General features: G+C 44.6%; 1 protein-coding gene across 2 annotated transcripts in view; it reads left to right on the forward strand.

Moving 5' to 3' along the window:
• Positions 1–2348, forward strand: part of MBOAT1 (membrane bound O-acyltransferase domain containing 1) — a 56040-nt gene extending 53692 nt beyond the window's left edge. The window contains exon 13 of one of the 2 annotated variants that reach the window (XM_069007997.1): positions 514–2348. In XM_069007997.1, coding sequence (XP_068864098.1) covers positions 514–646 — 133 coding nt within the window. In that variant the 3' untranslated portion in view covers positions 647–2348. The remainder of the gene's footprint in view (positions 1–513) is intronic. The other variant, XM_069007998.1, reaches the window with a different exon arrangement.
• The last annotated feature ends 17235 nt before the right edge of the window (positions 2349–19583 follow it).

Here is a 19583-nt window from a genome sequence, read left to right on the forward strand (position 1 = left end):
GCAGATATCTCTGAGCAGTTACCTTCAAAAATGCAAGCCTTCTGTAAACATCATTACCTGACCTTCTTCAGTTAAAAGCTAAGTGCTTTGATTTATTTCAGATCTCAGCACTTTGATTGAATTTTTTTCTTTCTGTCACTTTTTAAAATTTTTTTGAAGCGTGAAGGGTATTTCTTCAGAATGTAGCCCTGTATACTCTATCATTAAAAGAGAGATGGGCTGAATAAGTCTGGGGTTGAATTACATGGGTTTATTTGAGCTGTCAGACTTTGGATTCTAGGGTTTGCTGATGGTTTCCTTGCCTCATTATCATCCACAGCAGCATTTTCATCCATGCCAGCAGACACCATATTCTGAGACTGTGTGAAATTCAAGGGTGTACTTTTGTGCTTTCTAGGTCAGGTTCATAAATTCTGCATTCATCCCTTAGCACTAAGTTCTGCATGTTGGGGCTGCACAATTAATGTTATTCCCAAGAAAAATATAATATTCTCTTTCTGCTTTTGTTCCCAGGTCTGTGTATTTTCACATGCACATTCTAAGCATCCTGGTGTTGCTCCTGTTACCAACCAGACCTCAAACCCACTCTGTAAGAAGGGCTCAGAATCAGGCCATGCTGAACTCTATTAAAAGCAAAGACAAATGATGCCTCCAAAGAAAACTGCCAGTGTTGGGAAATCAAACTGTTGTATTGTAAACAAACAAATAAGAAGAAAAATGGGTTGCAGGAGGATCGAAGTACAAGACAAGTGGCATTTCTGTTGGCTATCTTAAAATCTTACAAGAGAGGGCAGAGAAGAGCCTGAATGACTGTATTTCAAATTATTCCAGTTAATGGAGATTTTACAGGCAACGTTTACAGGCTCATGGGGCATTTCATTTTTATAATAAATATTTTTATGAAGTGTTTTTATATATTTAAACTTTTTCACAGAGAGGCATTTTTTCTCTTTTACAGAAATACACAACTATTAATCAACAAATAATCTTGTGATTAGAGAGAGGGACAAAAAGCAGCTACTAAAGAGTTGGACCAGCTTCCTGATAGCCTGGCGCTGTGGGCAGCTGGCAGGAGAGATTTTTCATCTCTTGGTTATGGAGAGAGATGGTGCAAGTAGAAGACAACAGGCATGGGGTTGCTCAAGGTGCTGGCGCTGACTTGTGCCCCAGCAGGGGGAAGGGGGAGCGGGGCTTTCCCCGGCAATCCCCAGAGCAGGGACTGCAGCCTGAGCTGGGCAGCAAAGGTACTTCACATCCTTCAATGTAACACCTGCTGGTGATGAGGGCGAGACAAGTCCCTTGGGAATCGGTGTCTGGTAACTGGCTAAGCCAAAATTTAAAGCCAAGTAAAAGAAAAACAAAAGGCAGAAGGGGGAACTCAATCTAGAGTAAAAGAAGGGACATACAGCCTGTGGTCTGTAGAGTTGTCCTTCTCTAATGACGCAGCTGGTGCTCATTGCTACATCAGCCTTACTTTGTAGTCCTAGAGTGACACAGCACTTCCTTTTTGGTATCAAAATAAGTGAGGAGCCATTCAGGGTTAGTGTTTTAAAGCTTGCAGTTATGGGTTAAATCTGAAATAGCTTTGTAGTGAATCAGACTGTTCTACTGAAAACCATCCCATCTTATGGAGGGGTTACATTCCAGCAGATAACTCTAATAGGAAACCTGAACAGTAATTATCACAGTCATAATAAATCATTCTCTACAAAATATTGTGATGTAATATGATCACCGCAAGAGTCAAGACTGAGTCCTTGTATGATCTTGACATCTGACTTAACTGTTGATGCAAGTTTCCCTGCTTCTAAAGTCCTTGACTTACAGGGATGTTTTGAGGCTTAATTCCTAAGCGCTTGTTGTGCATTGAGATAACCTGCTGCAAAATGCTGTGTCAGGGTTTTTTATGATCTTTTTTCTTAAATCCACTTACTCCAGTAAAGTAGACTGGTACCACACATCAAAACCAACTAAAACATTTTTTAAAAGTGTTTTCCAGGAATGTTTTTATCAGGATTTTGTAGAAGCAGTTCCCTTGTTAAAGTATTGGTATTGCTTTATCAACATTTAGCTAATGTGTGATTGAGCAAAGAATCTGCTGTTTACTGCATTCTGATTTTTGTGTCAGATTAGAATTTTGCAGAATCTTAATGTTTTGAGAAAAAAAAAATCAATGAACCAACAGAAGTTCCAAAAAACCTGATTTTTTTCTCTTGGTGGGACGTTTTTGTCCTGTGACCACATCATGATTTAGAGCACAGTTCATGGAAAAGTTTATTTGCTAATTTATTTTAAAGGGCAAGATGGGATTAAAAGATTGATCTGAATAAAAGATTTGCTTTGTGTCACTGCCTGGCATTATTGATCACTGACGTCTAATGTGAAAATGGGTGAGTGGGTGGGTGAAATGTCTCATGCTTGTGAGGGAAGATGTTCAGGTTGGCTGGATTTTGCACAGCAGCTGAGCTTTCCATCCTGCTCCTGCTGAAACAGAGACAAGGTGACCCCTGTCTGTTTTTGTGGCAGCTTTGCCCTTACCTTTGCCGGTCTTTTTTTGTCCTCATGCGTGTATTCTTCTTGTGGCATCAGGCTCAGTGGCATCTTAGGCGTCTAATGTTTCCCTTGAGGTCTGGCTGTGCCATCCTTGTTTCCTATGTGAGGGAGCCAGGGTGCATTCCCAGAAAGGGATGGGGACTTGGGTGCTACTGGCCCTGGAATCCTGTGGGCTGAAGCCAGCCTGTGATTGCCTCCCAGAAATGAAAGAATCAGTGTGAGCTCTGGCAGAGCCAGCAAAATTCATATCAACTCTGGGCTTAGGCACAACTGTGGAAGGCAAATGTGCACAGCAGGTTGGCCTTAGCACCTGCTTTGGAAAGCAAGTGCTCTCAAAGGGGCTTGTGGGTGTGTACCTGCTGCTCTGTGCCCTGAGATCTGCCTGCACGGCTTGTGCCCTGCTCTGCAGTCCTTCCTGAGCTGTGTATGTTCAAGAGAGGCCACATATGATCAGTGGGGTTTCTCTCCTAGTGTTTCCCCAAGCAAAACTTGCTTATAGGTAATGCCAATGAGTTATGTTGTAGTTTCAGCTCCTATAATGTCAAGGCTAGCGAGCAAACTCTTACTCTCCTGTCGTGTTGTCTTCTCAGCCTGAACCTCTCTGTGCAAAGAGGCACCCTGGGAATCAAAGAGAACCGGTCCTACAGACTTAATGTGATATGTTATGTGAACCAAAATTGAAACTGTTTTTTTGAAACATTGCAGTTGCAGGGAAACTTGCTGGTTAAATTAGTCTTAAAGCTGGGTGGAAAAAAAAATCTAAAATCCTTGCTGTACTGTGTTACTGTGGACTAGGCAGCATACCTAGGCAAATGCGGCAGTCCTGCAATTAACAGAGTGGACTTAAATAGCTATGAAATATTCCTTTGAAAAAAAGGCTGTTAGCTTTGAGGTTACCTTGATCAATCTATTGTATTGAGCCTTCCTCCCTTTTTCTTCTTCTCAGGGGGATGATATTTTGTTTTATAGAAAGACTGCAAACAGCCACTACTATTTAGAGGAGACTTGTGCTAGTAATGTGCATCTACTTTGCACAGGAGTATGTAACTCAAAGAGCCAAAGTAGAAATTCAGGTTAGAAAAGGGTGATGTCAGGAACGTGAATTCTGGTAATTCTAATTCTAGTGTAATTTGAGAGTGTGCTTCAGTGATTAAAATACATGATGGTGATTACCAACATGTTATTAGTTTCTAATCCCTCTCTGGGTTCTTAGTGCTGCAAAAAGCTCAAGAGCTTCTAAAGAGATTCTGAAGAGAACAACAATCTTCATGGCTTATAAGAGAAATACAGGACTTTCAGACAGAAATGAGAAAGGTAGGAAAGGTAGATTGTACTGGATGGACAAAGGTTGATTTTAAATAAAAGAATACCAAAAAGACACCACCACCATCACCCCTTTGGATTGACGGCAAATTCTAGCTATTTTTCAGCATATTTTGATTTTTCTAAACTAGAAGCTGAGATGCACTTGGAAGAGAAAACTGAATGAAGAGTAGAACTTTATTTCAACTTAACTATGGGTCTGGTATTTAAAGAAGCAACAGCTCAGCAATTTCTTTAGTGAAGTGAATGCACAATGTATGTTTTTACTGTCCTATAAGCTGTCCCCCGCCTAAACTACGTTACTGCATGTCCACTTGGAGCTTGCCAAGCAATGGAGGCAGCACAGAAGTGGGATACAAGGTGGGAAGATATTTTTTCTCCCTGTTTGGCTGCTCTGTTTTGTGTGCATACATTGCACATAGCTGGGATTTTTGTATCACTTAAAATGAAGTAGGTGGGTGAGAATTCTGTAGATTTTTACTCTGTTGGTAGGTGTTTGCATAAAGCTGCACTTACCTCTCTACACATGTAAAAGCAGGCTCAGCAAACTAGATCTAAGGTCTTTCATAGAAATACAGGTTTAAATCCCAACACCCAAGGAAGATTAGGGGCAAAATTCCTATCAGTGAGGTTAGCGACTCTTATATTTAAACCCTTAATCTTCTTAACCCTGAACTGAGGACTTCAGAAAAAATACCTACTCACTGCAGTAGTAAATAAAAACTTGCCTTTAACATTCAAGAGTAGAATCCCTATAGTCCACCTGCTGTGGACAGAGGAAGAGCGTGTGTGTCTCCTCATCCTTGCCCAAGATGAAGTGACGTGCATGGTTGCATATGGAAATACCAGCTATTCCCTTTCCTTATGTCACTGAGTGGATGCAGTTCAGCTCTCAGGGGCTAGAGGCGTTCCACAGCGATGCAGAAGGGGAAGCCTTGCCTGGCATCTCAGCATGAGCGCGAATGCACAGTGCGCTTTAAAAACCTCTCCCTTTGTGCGCCATCGGCCTGCTGCTCCCGTTCTTCCCGGAGACGACAGTGATGATATGCATGAAGGGTTTGGATTTGGGCTGGTGAGACGCGAAGTGGCAGCGCCTTTACTCAGATACATTTACGAGTGGTGCCCTCTGTGGGCGAGCACTCGAGAGAAGATTCTCCTCCCGTGCCGAGTGGGGGCACTGCAAAGGCGAAGGGTTTTGCAGCAGCGCAGACGTCCAAACTGCCAGGCAGCTGGTGGATTTCACGTCTGTGGTAACACAGGTGTGCTGCTTTGGGGCAGGAGAATGGGAGAAATTGAAGACCTCAGATAAATTGGGGAGAACCCCTATTATCACAGGAAGTAATGCTGCTTTGTTCATAGAAGAAATGGTGTTCATATGCCTTAAGAACTTGGGGTACGCTTTCGTTCACCTGACTCAAATGTGGTCTTTGGAAGGGGACCACAGGATGGGGGAAAATCACTTCTGAGAAGTGCCCTGGGAGTGCCCTTGGTATCCAGTTTATCATCCATCCATAGCGCAGCTCTGAAGGTGAGTCCCCAGGCTTGCCGGGAGGCTGTTCTACTGGAGCATGTCTCCCTGTGCACCCGGATGAGGGGCTGTGCAGCTGGCGTCTGAAGCCCTGACATCAGTGGCAGGCAGCCGATCAGGAGCATGTCATGCTCACAGTCAGTTTTCCTGATTCTTCTGTCAGATGCCTCCAGGTAAATAACTGTGCCCACCAGTACTGGAAAAACAGTGTGGAACACATCAAGGCTGAACTAGTCATGGTGGGACAGCATGAAGAGAAATGCTGCTACAGCCCAGACATGCTGTGCAACCCTTGCCTTGTCCGGGGATGGAAATCCCTCTTGATTGGAAACATCTTCTGATGGTGACATTGCCACTGATCTGAGACAAATGGATTTCTCTTTGTTCATACTTATCCTTGCCTTGATGTGTATTACTGCACTTCAGTTTTTCTGCTTTAATTTTCAATTTGTGTTTGAGAAAGATGGTGTTTTGTGGCCATTTTATATCTGATCAGGCTGATACATTACTAAGGGCAACCTCAAAAGAAGTGAGTAACATGAGTATTGGAAGACAATGTGAACATGTTCAAATTGATTTACCTGTCTGTTACTCTGATGTGGTTTTTTTTCCTCCGAGTACTCTTAAATGACACCTTCCAGTGTGGAGCAGATGGTGTAGTTTCCCCTGGAGGTGTATTGGGAAGCAGCTTGGACAAAGAAAGCCCACTTCAGATACCCAGAGGCTCCTCTGGCTGGTCTGGTGAGTGGCTGCCCAGGACAGTCTGGGGTAGTGGGGGTGCCATGTACTTCCTTCTTTCCTCCACTCTGGGAACACACGTGTGATCCACACCATGTGTGAGAGAGAGAATTCCTGCAACTGCAGCCCTCAGCATGTAAACCGGGGTGCAGTGAAATAAGGGCGTGTGAAATGAGGGGCAATCATCAAACAAATAATTGCATAGGTGGGGACTGGAGGCACAGAGAGATATTGACTGTGAGCAGGCAGCTCATGCCACAAGAAGGAGCAAAAAGTGAGTTTTCACTGTGCCAGCCTATGGCTTCACATGTCTGCTGCCAGGGACGGTGGCAAGGTTTGTGTGCTGTTTTGGAGGGCTCCATGTTGGACCCAGCACCCACAGGGCTGGACACAGCCCTTATGGGAATGATTGTCTGCCACAGCATAGCTGAAGGACCTGGGTGGCACTGAGGGAAGGACTGCAGCCTCAAGAGCTGCCCTGCTTTTGGGGTATGTGTCTGTGCCTGATTGCCAGTCCTGGGCATTTCGGCTCCCAGCCTGGACTCTTCCATGTTCCCCCCACCCCAATGAAATCAAGAGATGCTCTTGGAATATGAAATGTCATCAAGAATCTTTAGTGTCTTTATGTTTGCCTTCTGATCTTGGCGCCTTTGAAGCCTGCGCATCCAAGCTGCTCCCAGCTGCCAAGGCCAGAGCGGCATTTGGAAAGCGCAGCTGTCAATAAAACCATTTCCACGCTGCGCCCAGTCCCCCGGTGTGTTTTGCAAATGATGTAAAGCCACAATGATGGGCACGGGAGATCTCCTGTCTCCTTCCTGCCCAGCATTTCAGCTGGCAGGAGTGGCAGTGGCAGAAGTGCCCAGAGGATGGGAAGTGGCATTATTGGCGGCTTTTGGAGAGCTGGCTTCTGTGGAGCGGATTTGTTTGCAGCCAGTGCGTGGTCCCAGCGGCACGATATGGGCCTTTCTCAATTAGACTTCTTGACTGATGGCCAGTTTAATGAGCCTATGTACAGAGGGTCATTCAACATGGCAATTATACCTATAAATCTATTTGCAGCAGGGCTTGAATAACCTTTTGCGCACAGTTCTCCATAAAATGACTGTCTGATTAATTAACATTAATTTATCCACTGTGTGTAACCAGATGCAGTCTGTATGAAAGCCTCTGCTCTGATGTGCAGGGCGCTGTGTGAACTGGGAGGATTTGAGGATGGGAATGGCTTTGATGTTGTTTAAAGACTCTCTTTTAGGTTTTTTTCCCCCACCTCTTTCTTCCTCTCTCCCTCTCTCTCTGGTCCCAGTTGATTAACATTCCAGGGCAGCATCATATAACAGGGGGCAAAATTCAATTAATTGAATATGAAATATTTATAACCCTACTCTATGTGTCTATCAGAGAAGGGTCCTTAATAGATCTTCTCATTAGCATGGACTGGTGACTCACTTCTCTGCTTTCACAGTCATTTGGAATTAAAATCCAATTAATCTAATGTCCCTGTGAATATTATTAAACTATTTGAAAAACTGCATAGAAGAGATATGAGGCAGGGGGTGAGGGGCTAAGAGAAGAAGAGGGAATATGTCTTGAGCTCATGAAGATTCATTTCTTCTCTGTTAAACACGTAGTCTGGAAAGACTAATTCCCTGTTTTCTGGGAAGTGGATAGCTAATTCTTAATATCAAAAGCCTGAGAACAGAAAAATAGCTCACTTTCTACAAGCAGAACTGTGTCATTTTTGAACAGGCATAAATATATCCTTACATCCTCCTGCCTTTCAGGTTGCTCCTACTTCTTGGGCGCCTGAAGCAATGGACAGATCTACACAAGGTATTTAGACACCATGAGGTAATTTTGGGGCTTGTGCCCAGCTCTTCAGCAGTGCTCAGCTGCACAGCTGGCTCTGTGGCCAGAGACCCCAGCTGCCTGCCCTGAGGACTGGGAGGGCACTGTGTGTCCTTCCTGACCCTTGGAGAGAGTTTTCCTTCCTATGGGAAGGGGAGTGTGGGGAGAGGCAGGGTGACACCATTCCATCATGGAGTGAAAAGAGTCAGAGCACGTAGACCCCTGGGCTGGGAGGCACTCCTGGACTGCCTTGTATGGATGTAGCCTAGAGGACTATTTAATTGTTAAATATCTCTCTCTCTCTTCAGTGGATAGGGCACTGACCTGAAACTCAGTGAGGAGGGATGTTAACTGTGAATTTCACATGTGAACCTTGAGCAGGAGGCAAGTTTCTAAATTGAATATTCCCCTAATGGGAATGACTTGAGGACAAAATCCTTTAATGGCTCAAAGGAATTCAGAGACTGCTGCAAGAAAGTGCAAGTCAGGAGATAAATATTTCTGAGCTGGAAGAATATTCTGGATATCCAGTTAAAAAAGTGTTCCTCCTCTATTTTAAAAGCAACAAAATAAAGGAGCTAGCCACAAAGTTTGTTCTGGTTTTGTTTGCTTGCTTTTGATTTAGGGGAAAGTGTCCTATTCCTTTGAACATTACCCCCTTCTTTTTTTCCCCCTCTGTTAGAAGCTTAGTCCAAACATTATCATAGAACATAAATACAAATTAGGATACAACTACTTTACATATGGATGTCTTTATGAAGCCTTATAAAACCAGACTGTAGAGAGACCAAACATACTTCCACTGTCACAGAGACACAAACCATGCAAATCTCATCTGCTCTGGACTTGATGTAGAAAATAAATAATAGGTGAATATATGTGTTTTAATTAATAAATTTAGGGAAAAATATACTTAACATGCCCCTTTGCCCATGTTGTAAACCTAAAAGTCACCTAGATATGTTTAAATTTCTTAATTTACTAGTAGTGAAAATCTCGTGAGCAGTTTGATTTGATGTTCATTTGCACTGAGGAGCTGAAGACAGACCTGTCAGAAACATATTCCCATCCCCAGTAAATCTGAGAAAAACACCTCTTAATTCAAGGCACAGCTTTTCAGAGAGCAAAACCAAGAACTGAAATCTTAACTGCCTTCACTCTGGAGAAACCACAGCACCTGAAATGTGGTGGCACCTCACAGGACAAACCCCAAATGCCCTGAGAGTGCACTGTTGGTCTGCTGAAAGCTGGTGCTACTGCCAAAAGCTGCTGGCTGGCCTTGGTGGCATTACATACCTGTTTTGTGTGCCTGTCTTTCAATCTTTATTCATTTATTGCTGCTGACTTGCTATGATGGATATGGAGAAGTGACTGAATCTGAACTACAGGCTTAAAATGTTATTATCTAAGGCTCTAATTTGGTTTGCTTTTGATATTAGAAGAGATTGATTATGGCAAAACTCTGGAGCACAATCAAATTAAGAGAAGAAACAAGTTTTTCTTTTCTGTAACTGTGCTTTTTCTGCAGCTGGTCACTGGATGTTGTCCCCAGTTTATTCTTATTGCTTCTTCCATCCTAGCCAGAGATAAATGTGGTAGTTCTTCTCAGTGATTTCCCTCTCCCTTTGTCTGTTGTTTATGGTCTCTGTCCTAGCTTAGGCTCCAAGCCCCAGTGGTCGGGGACAAATGGTGTTGATTGCCCCTTTCCCTGGGAGCTTTGCAGCAGGAAAATAGAGAGAAAGGCAACATAAAGTGCACTTGTTCTGTGCCGTGAAGATTGCACTCCCGCTTTGTGCTGGTATAAAATGACTGCTGCTGCTGAAGGGCAGTGGAAAATCAAATCTCTGGGTCTTTTTTTTCAATCTTTTGTGGCTCCCCTGCACACTTCAGGGGCTGTATTAATCATTATAATTTCTTCCACATTGCCACTTTGTCTGTGAGCTTCCTTTGAGCAATGTTTCCTGTTTTGTGCTCTCTTCCAGCAGGCTCCAGCTTTTCTGGAAGTGGCTGCCTGAGCTCTTTCCCAGAGCGAGGGTATGCCAGCCAGTGCATCAATCCACTTTTGTTTTCATTATGCCAGCATCCTGCAAAGTTTTCAAATTAATTTTACTGCTTTCCTCAATTTTAAGGCCTATAAAAAGAACTTGGTTCTGCTTACCTTGGTGAACTGGGATCTGTTCAGGAATCTGGAGGATGCTTTTGCCTTGCTGCTGGGGGTAGCTGTTTCCCCTGCCTGCATTCAGTGGGTTCCTGGCACTATCAGTCCGAAAACATCCGGACCCTTCCCCAGCATCTTCTGGGTCAGAGGATGGAGCTGGGCCTCGGATGTCACAGCCCTGTCCCAGGCTGTGCTGGGTCAGGCAATCCCAGCAGGGCAGTCCTGAGCCTCACACCCCTGTCTCCATGCTCAGCTGGCTCATTCCAAAGAAGCCCAGCCAAAGCTGGTGTGTAGCAGTGAGGCTGAGGTGACAAGTGATTTGATTTTCCTATATAAAGTAAAAAAAAAAGTAATAAAAGTTTAGGTCCATGTCTGGACTGCAAGTCGAAAGGGTGCAGTTTGTGGTGGACTTACATTAGCTTTAAACTATCTGGCTCTGTGGCAACCCGGACCTTGGTGTGGGCTCAGAACTGGCAGAGGCGAGGGGGGATGAGGACAGCCTTGTACCTGTGACAACTGCCTGTGTTGCACATGAAGCCAGGGGTCTGTGAGTTGAGGATGCTTGTGGGTCTGTGGGCAGCTCCCAAGACCTCCATAAGGAAAAGGAAAACCTGATGCTAGCCTTACATTTGTGATTTAGACATCTTCACCACCAGTGGAAAAATGTTTAGTGGCCTACAGATCAGAAAATCCATCAGGCAAGATGCCTGATTGCACTGCATAACCCCTATTTTCTCTTAGCTCTCTGCTAAGTATCTTTGAAACAACTCCCCTTTCTCATGAAAGAAAGGATGTGTGTGTGGTAAAACAGTCTGGAAAACATTTGGTTTGCTTGCATGGGGTTGGTAAGTCTGTGATTCCCTCTCCCTTTCTAAGACCTGTCTCTAAGATTTAGGGGGTTAAAGCAGACTGCAGGAAATAACCATCCTGTGCCCCTGGAGTCACAGATCTGTGCCAGTGGAGAGTGGTTGAGAGCTGCCATAGATCATAATGGAGTCAAACACAATTAAGCCACTTTGCACCAGAGGGACATCACACAAGAAGCATAACTGAGGTTGGGGGAACCTCTGGAGGTCAGGTTGTCCAGCCTGCTGCATGGGGCTGACACAGGGACGGGGTGGGGGAAAAGGGCAAAATAGTGATGAACGGGGTCCCACAGTGTTCTTTCTGTGTCTCTTCTTGTTCTTTCTGTTCTCTCTTGTTCCCAGAGTAAGAGGCCCTGTCACTGAAGTCGGCAGAGTGGCACTGCCGGAGTGTTGTGTGGAAGAGACCGGAAGAGAGACTCATGTCTTTCCCCAATTCTCAATAACCTTTTGGGTGTTTTAAATAACAGGCAGGGAAGAAACTTCTAAAACCTTTATATTCACAACAAAGAAAGCAAAAAAGCTGCCAGTTTTTCAATTGGCTGAAGCGTCATGGTCTCGACTCAGACATTACCTGGTTTCCCCAGTCAGACAGTGAAAGGAGCTTCTCTGCCAGTGCCTACCTGCCCACCTGGTGCTCCAGATAAGGTTGAGACCTGGGTGGCTGAGAGACAGCCTACTTATTGTGCTTTTTCCTTTCCCAACATCAGGCTGCTAATGAAAATACCTTTTCAGCCCTGGTATTATTGCCTGTGTGGATGGCACCTTTAGTGTGTGCTATTCATTGCTGTAATAGCTGCACCTGTGTATAGCCGGCGCGCTGGCGCTGCGGCAGCTGCGGGCCCAAATTGCAAAACATTATTTTCTGTTTCCTGTTGTTGCCATGAAGGTCCATTTATAATGACTGCAGACCTCTCTCTTTCGGCAGGACTCCGTGTTACACCTATTCCTCTATGCTGGAGTTCTTCAAAGAGCTCTATCTCGCTTGGGCATGTGCCTGGCAGCCTCCACATGCGTGTCCAGTGGCGTCCGGAGCAGACGGGATGCTTGCTGTGGGAGCCAGTGCTGTGTGGTCAGCTGAGGGGCCAGGCTGAGCCCCTCATCACCACCACTCTGGGCAGTGGGCTTTTATGTGGGTTAGCACGGAGGCTCTGAGATGATTAATTCATTTGTTCCTGGAGTATTCTGCCCCTGGGTGCCTGCGTTACTGTGAATCAATTTAGTACTTTCAGGCCTGGATTAATGCAAGTGCCGATGGAGCATGCACAGGAGGAAGGAGGGGGGTGGAGTGGGGGAAGCAGGGGGATACCCAGGGACACAGCTAGCAACTCTTAAAAATGAAAAATACGGAGATGGAGTTTTTAAGAACAAAATTCGATCATTTGTTTTTCAGTCCTCTGAGCCATGATGCAAAATTCAGTTCACTGAGAGGCAACGAGCTAGTCAGTGTTTCAGGTTGTGCCTTATAAATCAAGGCTGCAATAAGGAATTTGAAATGTATATTGAGGCTGGCTGTTCTCTTACCTCCTGCTGTAATGAATTCATGTCTGCAGACAACAGACACAATTATTATGGAAATTGCACACACACACACACACACAAACACTCAGAGGAAAACGGTTTTTTTCAGAGCTCTTACTTTAGTGCTCCTAGTCCAAGCCTCCTGTGCCTGACTGGGCTGTCACAGCTGGTAGCAGGATTTCTCCCACCTTGTCAGGCAGCTGCTGGAGGACATCCCCCATGGCCTGCCCCAAGCAGTGGGCTATGCATCCAAAGGAACCGCTGTTCCCAGCCCTCTGCCCTAAGACGGATGCACCAAAGCTGTGTGTACATATTTAGGCTGCAAAATGGCTCAGCAGTGCAGTGGGAAGTGGGGGAAGTGACCATGCATCCATCCATCGGTCGCTCTGAGGAAGCTGACTGTAATCAAATTAAGTAAATAAACCCAAATCCTGCTAAGTGTTCAAGCATGATATTGTGGTGAAGGGTATCAAGCAGTGAGTGAATAGGACTGATGTGATTAAAAGTTGATCCCTCCTGGACTCCATTTTGAAAGCTGGAGGGCGACTTTGAAAGCCGGAGAGGGACTTTTTACAAAAGCATGCAGCGATAGGACAAGGGGCAATGGCTATAAACAAGCAAAGTAGGTTTAGATTACTTGTTATGCGGAAAGTCTTGACTGCGAGAGTGGCGATGCACAGGAACAGGTTGCCCAGAGAAGCTGAGGATGCCCCATCCCGGGCAGTGTCCAAGGCCGGGTGGGATGCGCGGGGCGGGGGCGGCCGGGCGGGGGCCCGCAGTGCCCGGTGTGCCCGGCAGGGGGCAGTGCTCCCCCAAGAATTCGGCAGCGGAGCCTTCGAGCCCAAACCCAAACCCAAACCCAGCGATTTCTCTACAGAGGCGGCTGCAAAACCAAAGGAAAACGAGGGCAGAGCGCTGGGATCCTTTCTCCTTTCTTTCCTGCTTTTTTTTTTTTCTTTTTTTTTTTTTTCTCCGCCGGGAAGCGTGTAAGCGTTTCTCTCTCTGCTGTGTTTAAAATAAACCTTGAAGGTTTCCTAAAAGTAAAAGTGAACAGACCTTCAGCTCACTAGCAGGTCAGGGATGAGAACGTGTTCTAAGTATTGCCAAACACTAATGCTTCTATATTTTTTACCAGTGAAAGGGCACCAATGGCTAAAATCCTGCAGCTTGCACATAAATGGATGTAGTTCTCCTTCACCTGAGGCAAATGCATTTCTTTCTCCTTCAGCCCCAAACACAAGTTATGCAGCTTTTTGTAAAACCTCAGGTCATGTTTTGTTTGTTTTTTCCTTATTTTTGCATGTGTTCTTTTTCATATTTTATTTCAAAGAATCACAGAATTTTTAGGGTTGGGAGGGACCTTAAAGATCATCCCATTCCAACCCCCCTGCTGTGGACAGGGACACCTTCCACTAAGACCAGGTTGCTCAGAGTCCTATACAACCTGGCCTTGAACACTTCCAGGGGTGGGGAATCCACCTGTTCCTGTACCTCCCCACGCTCTGAGTAAAGAATTTCTTTCTAACATCCAACCTAAATCTCTCTTCATTTAATTTAAAACTATTTTCCCTTTTGCTATCACTATTTGCCCTTCATTTCCACATCATCATGGACTCTTTCTCACTTACTTTGTGTTAGTGCCCCAAAGACTAAGGCAAAGGCAGGAGTACAGTGGAGGCATTTCAATAATGCAGGGAAAAGAAATCAATCTCACAAGAAAAAATGTCCAGGTAATGATATATCTGAGTGCTGCAAACAAATCCTCCTTGAATGCCACAGCTTCATGAGAGTCACTGTAGTAGAAGCTAGAAAACATCCGTGTATTGAAGGAATTTTTTTAGAGTCGTTTACGTGGGAGTTTCCTCAATTCAAACTTCTTTTGGGCTGCATGCATGCATGAAAATTGTTCTGGAAGTGCAAGTGAGGTACAGAAGGGGCTGGATGGTGGCATGGTGTGAAGGGTGCTTTGTAATGTTATGTGTGTTCCATGGCTGCCTGTATTCTGACCCAAAAATGCTAGTGAGGAGCATTTGAAAATATTTTCTTTTCTTTCAGGTCCTTTGAAAGTGGCACCCAAAGTCCATTCTAGACATTTCCTGAGGAGGCCAAACATGTAGGAGGGACGAGGCTGAGGGTTCATGGCAAACTAACCTCTGTGTAGTGCATTGCTCTTCCATCTCCTGTGAGTTCAGTGAGTGTGGCAGCAGCAGGGTGGGGAGCCCCAGGAAGGAAAGGAAAGACATTGGTACACAAAGCCAGCACAGCAGCAGGGGCAGCTTCCCTCACAGGCACTGCTCCCCTCCGGAGGCACCTCACACCTGCATGCAGGATTTCCATTTCGTCCATCCCTTGGGATGCTTGGACACAGCTTTGAGCCTGCCAGAGTTGGTGTTAGCTGAAGTTATCTGTCCCAAACAGGAGACCAAGGCCATGAATTGCTTCCAAAGAGGCTGAGTGACCATTACTGATTGTAAGTATCTTGCCAGGCTGAAACTCTAACACAGTGCACAGCGGCAATGAATGGTCGGTTTCCACATAGTCTTGTTCATCCCTATGCCCCTTGGTTTTTTCCTGGCTTGCCTGCTCTGGAAGAAATAATTTTACAAAACAACAGGACAATGCTGATAAATCTTTCCTGTGGTGGGGAACAGCTTCATCTGGATTTCAACAACCATACTGAGCCTTTGAATGTTCTGGTCTTGCTGCTCACATTTTTCTGTGTGCTGGGTGAGCAGAAAGAGAGAATCCCATATCCCTAGTTTTTAAAAATTTAATTCCTAATTAAGAAATTAATTGCAAGGCAGAGCAAAGTAACGGGTGCAAGCTGGCTTTACCAGTGAGTTGTGTGACCGCAGCTTTTTTGTGCCTTTATTTCAGAGAGGAAATCTTAAAAGATGGATGAGGTGTACAGGGCTTGATCATGATACAGCAGTTCTTACCTCTGCCTCTCTGGCTAAAACCAGCTGAGGACTGCATGGATGGCTGTTACCATCTGTCAGTTGTGAAATGATTTGATGGTTTTGAGTTGTGTTTCTATGGGATGAGTTTCTATTTAACAAGAAAACACCAGTGAAACAGGCGCTTTTGCTAATCATTAGAGGGGCCAGGGATTGAATAGATGATGGAAACTGAATTTTTTCTCATCTTGCTCTTGTCAACACTGCATGAAAAATAGAGCAGGCCTCAACTCGGGAAAACAGCTTCATCAAATTTTGAGCTTCTAAAGTTATTTTCATTGTGCAGGAATGAGAATGGATTTTTTTTATTTCTTGTGAAATAGGCCATAGTATCCTTTAATGAAATTTGTTAGCAGGAGAACTCTTGAGATATTTAGTTTACTGAAAGCAGTCTTTTTTACAGAGAGCAAAACCACTCAGCAGTAACTTTGGTGCTAATTTCGTTAAAATGATGGCAAATTTTTGCCAAAAGGAGGGAAAATCCTGAAAAATGTCTTTTTTTTTCCAACTAAAATGTATTCTATGTGAAATTCCTGATTGTTCCCAGGTGAAAAATGCATCCCAGCCATTTTTCATTGATCATTCAAAGCCAGGTTGGGAGGTTTTTTATTTGTAATAATTAGTAGCAACACTGGAAATCAGACCTTTAGCTGAGTGTAGTGGTTTGGTTCATTTGAACTCCCTGCTGTTGCCTGTCTTTGAATATTTTTACAGATTTTGAAGTGTTTACACCTTTTTCCTCTCACTTTTTTTTTCATTAGATCCACGCCAGCAGACTTGAGGGAGGATTAGGATCCTGTTGTGAGCAGTGTTGCACAAGAGTGTAGTAAGAGCCAGTTGCTGCCCCAAAGAGTTTTATAAACAGCGTGATGAAGGCAGATGACATTTGGGAGTGGAAGCAGGCAAATGGAGACAGAGGAACTTGTCCAAGGTCAAGACTGGGATGAAATCCAGATTTCCAGTGTCCTTGTCCAGGGCCTGAGTCATGACTGGCACAGGCTTTTTCACCCTGACCCCTACTTCAGTATTTTGCAGTTGGGTGCACTTTTCCACCAGCCTTCTCTTCCGTTTGGCAACACCTTTTGGGGAGCCACGTCCTTCATGGTCAGACCTGAGAGGAGAGGTCAGATGTCAGGAGAGATGGCTCAGCTGAGCTCCGAGCTCTGAGCCTATAGCCAGCAGTTCCTGGAGCCATGTGCTTCGAGGGGATAGAGGAGAATCCCATAGCAGGCAGTTATGAAATGGCTCACCCCCTGGGAAAGTTTCCTTTGAACTGCTGCCAATTAAAGGATGACTTATGGCCTTGAGCACTAGTTGATTTTTTTCTTAATATTTACTATTTAAATTCTAGATGTTCTTGTTACCCAGACTTGTTTGTGCTTGGCTGCCTAATTTAAGCTAAACCAGCTCCTCAGGGCAGAGTTCTGGTCTTCTTATGTTTGTTAATTGCCATGTCCCCCCTAAAATCATGCAGATTGTAATAAATGAAATAGCAATGCTCGGTCCTTCTGGTTTTAGCCAGTCATTCCCAATCTTTCCTTCTCTTTTTGGTGTTGGTTATGCATACTCCTTGTGTTGAAATCATCTTTTTTCCAGATTTGAAAACAAAAGAAAATTGTATTTAAATGAACCGAATCTCATCCAAGGAGATGAGGACCATATTTGGGACATCTGTATCTTTGTTTCTGTGATGCTTTTGGTTTGGGCACCTGGTTCACCAAAAATTCCTCAGCAGTGAAATTCATTATCAAGAGTCAGACCTTCAGGCAGGACAAATCCGGCTGTTTCCCTGAAGGAGAGGGGAATTAAGGGCATGGCACCTTTGAAGCTACTCCAGGGGCACCTGCCAGACAAGACCCATTTTGGGATGGCTTGTGGGGTGGAATGAGCTGCTTAAGAAAGAGCTCCAGGGAAGCCATAGCCATCCTCGTGCCCTCTCCTGACTAACAGGCAGACAGGTTGAAACCAGTGCATGGTGGGAGAGATGGATAACTCAGCTCATCCTTGGATGAAGCAAAGCTACAGCTCTTACAGGGTCTTTTCAAAGCTGTAGTTTTGGATGACTTGGATACAACCTACCCTGGGAGCTTGCACGTGCTAAGGAGGCGTGTGTGTCGAAAGGGAAATCAGCTGCCAGTGCTTCGGAAAAGGAAGGGATATCACCTCACCAGTGACACTTGTGGACCTGATGCAAGGTGTACTTAGCCTATGAAGGGTTTGGCACCTTTATCATAATCCTTTGGATCATACACCTCCACCACAATATTGTGAATGGCTTCTCCCTGGAGCACAACAAAGAAAAACGTTTTTTGAGAGCAAAATGAGTTTGTTTGATGCAGTAGCTTGAGTTTACATTTCACTGTGCTTGTCTAAATGTCACTAACCCAACTCTGAAGCAATCAAGGAAACCACATTGCAGCTACACAAATGCTGTGATGCAGAAAACCAAACCTGCCACCCAAATCCAACTCTCCCTGGTCCAGCCTGAGAAAATTGAAGATAAACAAAATCTCATGTGAATTCTGGTCCAACCCTTGTCTGCAGGTCCAGCTTAGATTGAAGATGACTCATTTGCTGTGATATGATGGTGAAAATGAGCATCTGGATTGGGTTGCTAGCATGCAAAAAGCCATGCTGTGCATGCTGCAGTCCTGCACACTGAAGTGAGATCAAACACTGACTGTTTTAACAAATGGATTGCTAGACCTCTTATCCATCTTCCTGCACCCCTTTTCCTCTCCTACAGAGCCACAGACCAAGCTGGCAGAGGTCAGGCAGAGGACCTCCTACCCTGATACATGCTAGCCTGCATCCTCAGAGAGAAGCAAGCCTGCTGCCTGCCTGCTTGGGAGCAGTGCTCAGATGCAAGCCTTCACCACAGATGGCTGAGACTGAGTTTTCAGTTCACTGGGTCTGTTATTTCTACCCTGTTTGAACCAGAAATATGTTTGTTTAAATATTTTCTCTGAAATTTCACTTTTGGAAATTTGCCTTGTAGCATTTCAGAAGTAGATCACTTGGTCATTTATTCAATTTGGAAGCTAATTATTACAGTTTTATGGTGTTCCTTTATGTCAGTTATCAGAACTATCCTGATAAGAAATACAAATAGTACAACCCCCAAAATAAACTACCTAAAAACATTTTGACATTAGATTCTCAAATATAATTTTGAACCTCAAAAATCTGACCTCAAAATGCCAACATGTTCTGGATTGAAAGCACTTAACTCATTTTTGTTTCATTCCAGTATCTTTTTAATGAGACTTTTATCAAGATGTTAGCTAGAAAGATTAAATTGGTTAAAGACTTCAGTTTTGCATTAGAATTTCACTGCTAAATTCTGTTGCCACTAAGCTGTACCTGCAGCAGAGACATTTATGTAAGGTAAATGTTTCCATTGATTCTGGATGAGAGGCTTTTGCCTGGGTCTTAGAGAAATGTTAAATGAAACATCCTGTTAAGTCTTTGATTTAATGCCACAGTGAATTTATCTTAATGTATCTTTATTTTCTCAGCCCTATCTGGGCTCCAGCTCTTTTCATTAGGGGTAAATACTCAGAAACGAAGTCACTGCCTACTTACATGTCATACCTGACTGAGCCAAGCCGAGAGGGATTTATGATGTCAATATTAAATATGATATGAAATACTAACATGTAAATATGGTGATGGAGAGTACCAAGAGAAAGCTTCTGCCGTATTTCCGTGTAGCTTTCATTGCTCCTTCTGAGAGAAAAGAGCTGAGGGAGAGATCAGAAGAAGACAAGGTTAGGAGATAGGGCAGCAAAGCTCTAGGTTTAATGTTGGATGTGGCAAATCTTGAGGTCATTTTAATTTCTGATGGTGGTGAGTTCTGCACCACATAAATCACGGGTCTGTGGGAGAGCGGCCATGCGCTGCTGTCAGGAGGAGATGGATGGCTGGTGGGAGAGGTGGGCTCCCAGGTGAGCCCGGCAGGGTCACGCGCAGCCGCAGCAGGCGGCTCTGCTCTCTGGCTGCACCGCGGAGTCTGCATCCCACTGGCACGATGGGGGCGGAGGTTTGTTCCCAGGGACCAGATGTGCTGCTCTGCTTTGCACCACTGCATAGCCGCT

This window comes from Aphelocoma coerulescens, chromosome 2 (assembly GCF_041296385.1).
Source record: "Aphelocoma coerulescens isolate FSJ_1873_10779 chromosome 2, UR_Acoe_1.0, whole genome shotgun sequence".
NCBI lineage: Eukaryota > Metazoa > Chordata > Aves > Passeriformes > Corvidae > Aphelocoma > Aphelocoma coerulescens.